The 8149-nt window shown below is 34.6% G+C and overlaps 1 protein-coding gene across 1 annotated transcript; it reads left to right on the top strand.

The window, feature by feature from the left end:
• The first annotated feature begins 3488 nt into the window (after positions 1-3488).
• On the top strand, positions 3489-5565 carry LOC133832605 (beta-1,2-xylosyltransferase XYXT1-like). The gene is made up of 3 exons (XM_062262924.1): positions 3489-3787; positions 3848-4275; positions 4367-5565. Exons 1-3 carry the CDS (start codon positions 3543-3545, stop codon positions 5560-5562), a joined length of 1869 nt encoding a protein of 622 aa, XP_062118908.1. The 5' UTR covers positions 3489-3542; the 3' UTR covers positions 5563-5565.
• The last annotated feature ends 2584 nt before the right edge of the window (positions 5566-8149 follow it).

Raw genomic sequence — 8149 nt, 5'->3', positions numbered from 1 at the left:
TCCCTAGCCATGTGACAAACGGTCACCTAGGCCTTAGGCCCTGGCTCTGAGTAACTAGTCTTAGACTAGCCAAGCGCTTTAAGTTCATCGACCTTAGGGTCGGTCCAGCGTTAATGCCTTAGAGCAATTCAACGCTGATATCGATTAGATCTAATCTTCATTCGGCCCTGCGTTCAGGACGCTTATGCCGTTTCTGACTCTTAGGTCAGTGTCCCTGACTAGTCAGTACCAGATACAAGTAAAAAACATTCACTAGCATTTAATATGAAATCCATGTCCACATTTATCAATCAACATGCCTCAATAACAATCACGCATGTCATATATACACAGGGTGCAGTTTTCTTACCTCGAGTTCGAGCGAGAAATAATATAAGAACGACCCTTGAGAACAATCAACCTTTAGATTCCTTAGCGGTTACCTAATCATAACCAATTAGAAACCATCAATAAAATAAATCAATGAATGGTTCACAATCTAAACCACACTCCCGGGATCAATCCCTCACTCTCGGGACTCTCAAACTACTTAAAAGGGGTAAAGGAACCAACCCCCGAGCCTTAAAAACCATCACAAGGCCTAAGAGTAACATTCCCTGAACCTAGTGCCTAGGCGCTGCCCCAGAAACAGAGAGGGCTATTCTCTGCCCTGCGTAGCGCTGGGGCGCTAGGACTGGCGCTGGGGTGCCAACTTCAGACCAGCAACTCCTCTGATTTTCCCTCCTTGCGATTCCCCTTGAAACCAACCTTCCAAACCAATCCCAAACCTTACCAAAACATCCAATTCAACCCCTAAACCTCATCTACATCACCCCCTCACCAAAACCCAATCAATCTTACACAAAAACTCCCCTTGATTCCAACTATCCACATCAAAATCTATAGGCTGAAAACTAAAAGAAAAACAGAGTAATACTTGGAATTCATGGACAATTTCTTACCTCCAGCTGGTTTTGAATCCTCCTTAGTAGATGAACTAAGTCTATAACCTCCAAGCTTTGATTTCCTAGCTTGATACTTCAATTTGGGACTAAAAAATTCAATGGAAGAGAGAGGGAAAGTTATGTACGGGAAGAAGAAGCCTTGCTCTGTTTTGTTCTATATGTTTCTACAGCCAACTTAAACCATATATATCTCAAGCCAAATGACCCTAATGCCCCTAGGTCATTTAAAGCTTCTAAAGTCTCCCCAAGGATAAAATCGTCATCTTTCACCTATTTCGTTAATCATAATTAACGCTATCCAATTCTCACTATTATCGATATTCTCAAATACCAATAATTCATATCCCATTACCCTTTTATTCATGGCAACGCTCTAACCATTAAAACATCCCGAGACTCACCCGGAGCCTCGAACTTAATCCCGTTATGACTAAACCGCTACTTAATATTCAAAGATCATCTCATGTCGAATAGCTCAAACAAATCCACATTATAATGTGGCCTCAACAATATATCACCGACATGCATACAAATATACAATTATGCCCTCAACGGGCCAAATTACTAAAATACCCTGGTCATGAAATGTGGTCCCACATGCATGCATTTAACATCATATTATAATATAATTCACATAAACATGCATATTATCATTTAATGACATAATTAAACAGTTATGGCCTTCTCGGCCTACTAATCCAGCCATTAAACCGCATTAGGGATTTCGGGGCATTACAACAGGGTTGCCAACAGAGGTAAGAGTGTTGCATAGAGAAGTAAGCTTCTGGAAATAGGCAAAGGCAGTAAGACCCTTCTTCTTGATAGTCTACTAAATTATTCAAACTTCAGATACACGAGCAAACGATGCAGCAGTGTAGATCTGCTCGAGGGAAGCCTAGATCTAGGAAGTAGTTTGGAATTGGGCAATCAGACTGAGCATTGCATCCGCCAAAGAAGTATACAACTAGCTCACGAGGAGTCTACTGAAATGATGCCATGAGGTAAAATATGGGTTGCTTTGAGTAGTAGAACCTTCGATAAACTGAGAAGGGCAGGTGATAGAACCATCAATGTGTTCTTCATGGTCATTATTAGCTATTATGATATTTTGCATCTGGATACGACAGACTAAGAAGTTAGACTCATCAAGCTTAATGGAAATGGTTTGAGTAATAGATGGAAAAGTATAGCTCAGATGGCTAGTGGTAGAAGAAAAGGCAATGAAACAGTAGATGCAGGCAAAGAAATAGTAGAGGATTGTAAGGGTGGTGTTTGTTATTGGTCCATATCTGGTGAGTCCAGGTGGCTACCTATACTCATCGCAGACGCCATGGCCGTTAGGGCACTCATACCATGATAGAGGAATTGTAAAATATGTTTCTATAATTCCTTAATGAGGAAAAGAGTGCAAAGTGGTATATATAGTCCCCTAGCAGGGAACCATGAGTACACAGCAAAAGCACAGAAAAAGACATATGTCCACTAACAAATACACGAGAACAGAAACACTAATACAACAATAAGAAATAATTTGATACAACTAAGCATAATCAAATCATGATTTAACATAATTTATTTTCGATATTTATGCGTGCATGCAACAGTTTGTTTAAATTCTGATTTCGACATTCTAAATTATTCAAAATGTCTCAAAATTTATGGAATGTCTCCTATAACTACATTATACAACATATAAAATAAATAGAATTACAGCTTATTAATGTACTAAAAATAATAAAAGTAGTAAATAGGTAGTGATTAGAAACAATCACTACGAAAGTCTTACCCTATGCATGTTTATATAAATATATATATATATAGGTTTGGTAAATTAGAATCAACAAGTAAATATTGTCTAATAAATTATTAGTCAGTAATTGATCTTGAACATCTGTTCTGATTCACTCATCAACTCATAGTCAATTTAAGATTAAACAACTCAGCTCAAGGTAAAACACGAACTCAATTGTTTGAACAAATAATGTCACACGTACCCTGAAAAATAAATTTTCAATTTTCTAAAACTCTCTTTAATTAATTAGCTGAATGATGTACAGCTTTCAAAGCTGGAATCGCGACCGGCGACTTATTTCCAGAATATATACAGATTTTTAGCGAAATTAAAAAATAAACAAATAAATAGTATAGAAAAAGATTTCTTAACAAATCATGGAAAGCGATGTTTGTCCTCATACAGTCAACAAAAGAATCTCAACTTTTGATAATATAATTTATGAATCTGCTAGACAGAAATAAGAGAAAGCTAAGTATACCAAAATCATCGTGGTGCAACAGTTCATAAAAAATGCAGCCCAACTAATAATTCCTCCATATGTCATATTTATATAAATATATATATACTCATACATAATTCTTATTCTAAAATTATGAACTAGTACTATAAACTACTAATAATTAATGAGAGGCTTCATTTCAAAGGCTCTCTATCTCATAAATCTTAAAGCTCTAGTTTTGTGTTTTCATCGTCATCAACACGAAAACTTGGTCTACCATAAGCAAATGAGATTTTAAAAGCATTTTGCATATAGTGTAGTACATTTAATTAGTTCTCTTCAAACAAAAAAAAAAAAGGAAAAAATGATGTACGATTCTATTCTTGCTAGAAGCTTTAGTCGCCATGAGCAAAAAAGGTTGAGATATGGAGCTATCATTTGCTGCTTTATCCTAGTATTGTTCTTTTGCTCTTTCTTTCAGCCTTATTTGGGACCTCTACCAGCTGCTTGTAAGTTCTATATTGTTTACAACTTTTCTTTTTTTTTTCTGTTTATTTTTTCTCCTCACTTTACACATGTATATATAATTCTCCTTCTTCTTTTTCCTTAGCAATCAATCTAATATTTCAATTGGTTTTTGACAGTGAATTTGCAGATGTCAATGGGTAGTGTTAGTGTCAACAAAATGCTAGCAATCAAAGCAATTACAAACAGCTCTGATCACCAAAATGTGAAAAGCATGCACGAGATCAATAAGTGGCCCAAAATAAATTCAGATCATCAACCATCAAAAAATGCCAGTGATCATCTCCAAAAAAACAATTATACTTCACAGAATCTTATTCACTATGATTCGAAAAATGTGAGTAGTAATATTACTCATGATCTTCGAGAAGAAAACGCAACGGAGAAGAATAATAATAGCGATAATAATAATAATAATAATAGTCCTCATTATCAATCCGAAAATTCTAGCAATAATATTTCTCAGCATCATGAAGATATGGGTACCATCGTCACCAAAAACGGGTCTACAACATTAAATGTGGCAAACTCAACTACTTCATCACATGATCATAATATTGCTGCAACACTGAGTAAGTACGCCATTTTGAATTAATGCAAATTGTATAGATGTACTTTTATTTGGAATAATAATGCTGAATTAATGATGATATTTTCTTGCAGTTGAAGAAGTAGCGATGACAAAGAAAACCCAGCCAACAATCATCTGCAACACTGAGAAATCCAGATCAGAATACTGCGAACTCGAAACTGATGTTCGAATCGTCGGAAAAACATATTCCGTCTTCTTTGTCACACCATCTCAGGTAATGGAGCCCAAAAATAACTCCTCTTCATCATGGAGTGTAAGGCCTTATGCTCGGAAAGGAGACACCACGGCCATGGGTTCAGTCAAGAAATGGTCAATTTCAGCACTAACAAATCACGAAAACGTGCCCGAATGCACTCGAAACCACAGCGTCCCAGCCTTGTTGTTCTCGCTCGGAGGCTACGTGGGTAACAACTTCCATGAGTTCACCGACGTGGTCATTCCGTTGTTCATAACTTCAAGAAAGTACAACGGTGAAGTGCAGTTTCTTGTGTCCGATAAACGGATTTACTTTATGGAAAAGTACCAGAAACTACTGAGAGCTTTGTCCAATTACAAAGTTATGGACATAAACGACGTACAAAATAGCCAACAAGTGCATTGCTTCCCTAGTGCAACCATTGGCTTAAAACGACACCAAAAGGAGATGACTATTGACCCCGAACGACATTCTTACTCAATGAAAGACTTCAGAGATTTTCTAAGAGAAGCATACTCATTAAAGAATGAAAAAGCGATTCAAATAAACGATGGTAAAGAAAGACCACGGCTTCTACTCATAACTAGAAGAAGAACGAGAGCTTTCACCAACGCGGGAGAGATAGTGAAAACGGCGAAGAGTTTAGGGTACAATGTGATTGTGGCAGAAGCCATCTCGAACTTGCAGAAGTTTGCCGAGTTGGTAAACTCTTGTGATGTGTTAATGGGAGTCCATGGAGCTGGTCTTACCAACATAGTTTTTCTCCCTGAAAATGCTGTTTTCATTCAGATTCTTCCCGTTGGAGGGTTTGAATGGATAGCCACAAATGACTTTGGAGTGCCCGCAAAGAATATGAATCTCAAGTACTTGGAGTATAAGATCAAGAATGAGGAGAGCACTTTGATCAAGGATTACCCACTTGACCATGCAGTTTTTACTGATCCTTTATCCATTGGGAAGCAAGGTTGGGATGCTTTTAAGTCCATTTATTTGGAAAAACAAAGTGTTAATCTTGATGTTAATAGGTTCAAGTCCACTTTGGTTGAGGCTCTTCATCTGTTGCATGCATGATATGTGGATGAATCATGATCACTAAGGTAAGTAAACATTGTCAATAATTTTTTTTGTTCGATATTAATACAACTTGTAGTTAGGTAATTCATATAAATTAAGATTATGAATTTTATTTGTACTTATATATCCCCAACAAATTAATGTACTTTAAATTAAATCAAATAAAGTATGTTCTTTTTTCTTTTCTATTTTAATTACAATACATTATCAGTGTACATATCTTCCAATCGTCAACATTGGCCTACATTTTTAAGTTCGTACTCAATAATTGTTTGTTATCTCCTTGACTTTTTCCCTTGACACAAAATAAATAAATTAAAATATGTGTGCATAAATATATATGTACAAATATCCACCTTCCATCCATATACAAATCTCTCATTCAGCTCAAACATTGTTAATTTTTCAATTTCAATGCTGTCGGTCGGTTCCCAAAAATATATCATATTAATAAGAGAATCCCATAAGAAAATAGGTTATGGCTGGACTCTCCATTTACTTGTTATATATATAAATGTGAGTACGTGTTCGCGTATGTATATGATTACTTACATGTCCAACTTTGTCCAAAAAAATATAATAATAATTAAGCAAAAACGTGTTAAGCATAATCAAATTTCTATGTCGAGATAGCATTGTTTCAGAATGTTATATATTGAAATCTATACAACTAACTTTATTTCAATTGTAAATTATCGTGGTGCTACGTGACGATTGATGAGTTCTGTATATAATTAAGATCGTCTTTGATGTATATATATACTTCAATTCCGAAAAAAAAAACTCAATAAAAATATATTTATAGACTTTACCTTGATCCCCCATCTATATATATACACTAGTAAGAACGTAAAAGCATATTTGCTTAATTTTAAAGTTGTAAATATTATTTATAATTTTAATAAAAACTTATTCACATTTAAAAAAATATATATATAATAGAATGAGTTATAGTTCTATAGTATATATAAATATTTATATCAATTATCTTTACATATATGACATCTAAACACAACGGTGACATAAATATATATATATTTGCATGACTATATGACATATATATATAATACAATAATATTTAAAAAAAAATTAATAATAGAAAAAGTCATAGTGTAGACAGTAGTATACATGCATCAACTATTTTTAGTTTCTAATGTATGTCGCAATGTCCTTTGGTGAATTTGATGAAGAAAAACAAACTCCAATCAGTTGATAAAAAACAAACTGTCACACAAATTTATAAGATAAAAAAAATGATATGTATGCATTTATTATTTTTAAATAAATATGATTTAATTGTTTAAATTATCATAAAATATCTTAAAAATATCTTATTTTAATTAATTAATTTATTTTTATTTAAGTTTATGTTTGTTTTAGTTTTTGAATTTGACATTGACAACAAACAATTATATATTATATGCTTAATATAGTAATAATTTTAGGTTTAATTAAATTTCTATTTATAATTTATAAAATGTATGATTTTATTATTTTTAAATAATCATCATTTTAAAATATCTCAAAAATATCATATTTTAATTTGTTCAATTAGTTATTTATTTAAGTTTAAGTAATATTTAAAGTTAAATATAAGAATATTCTGTTAAATATAAGGATATTCCGTTAAAGTTAACAGAAAAAAATAAAAAATCATTAAAACTAAGAATTTCCGTTATCTACACACTTTTTATATAGAATAGACACTACAAGAAAGAAGGTCTTTGCCAGCGCAATTTGCAATTGCGTTGGTAAAAGAAACATTTACCGGGGCAATTCGCGAAAAGTGCCGGCAAAAAGTCAATATTTTGCCGGCGTTCATTTGCGCCGACAAAGATTCATGAAAATTGGACATTGAATTAGTTAGGTACTTTTGCCGACGCATTTCACCTAATGCACTGGCAAAAAACAACGTGTTATATTAATGTCCATGCACGTTTTAAAGAAGGTTGGTGGTCAGACTTTTATTGACACATTTCGTTGCGCTGGCAAAAGTCTACACTGCATCGGTAAAAGTCTTACTTATTTAAATGGTACCGTTTTCGATTAGGATTTTCTACTTGACTTTTTCCGGCGCATTTAAGACTTTTGTCGGCTCAACGAAATGCGTCGGCAAAAGTCATAGCTATATTATACACAGCCGCCGAGCCTTCTTCCCCATTTTTGCAATCTCTTCAATTTCTCTCTTCTTCAAACTCCCTTCAACGCCACCACCACAACCTCGACCCTCCACCACCACCACCCCGACCCTCCCTTCAACGCCACCACCAACCCGACCCTCCCTTCAACGCCACCACCAACACAATCTCTTCTCTTCTTCCCCACCACCACCCCTAAGCCTCCATCGCCGCCCACCCCGAGACTCCATCGGCCACCCCGACCGTCCAACATCAACCCACCCCCGACCCCGAGCCTATGCCTAAGGTAAGTTTAGTTTACTTTTTTTTTTTTAGTTTTTGTTATGTATTGAATTTTTTTTTATATTTTTTTTTTGTTTCTGTGGAGTCTCCCAACTTTACCGAACCAGAGCCGCTGCCAACCCACTATAATCTATGTTTTTTATTTACTATTTTTATGTTATTTT

This window comes from Humulus lupulus, chromosome 4 (genome assembly GCF_963169125.1).
Source record: "Humulus lupulus chromosome 4, drHumLupu1.1, whole genome shotgun sequence".
Lineage (NCBI taxonomy): Eukaryota > Viridiplantae > Streptophyta > Magnoliopsida > Rosales > Cannabaceae > Humulus > Humulus lupulus.
Note: the sequence above shows the minus strand (reverse complement) of the source record. Positions and strands in the feature narration are given on the sequence as shown.

What these genes read in the sequence shown, in the direction of transcription:
- LOC133832605 (XM_062262924.1), top strand. Translation starts at nt 3,543, where the DNA reads ATGATGTACGATTCTATTCTTGCTAGAAGCTTTAGTCGCCATGAGCAA. An exon ending in CTCCTTCTTCTTTTTCCTTA is followed by an intron (nt 3,788 to 3,847) that starts GCAATCAATCTA and finishes GTCAATGGGTAG; the next exon opens with TGTTAGTGTCAACAAAATGC. An exon ending in TAATATTGCTGCAACACTGA is followed by an intron (nt 4,276 to 4,366) that starts GTAAGTACGCCA and finishes ATTTTCTTGCAG; the next exon opens with TTGAAGAAGTAGCGATGACA.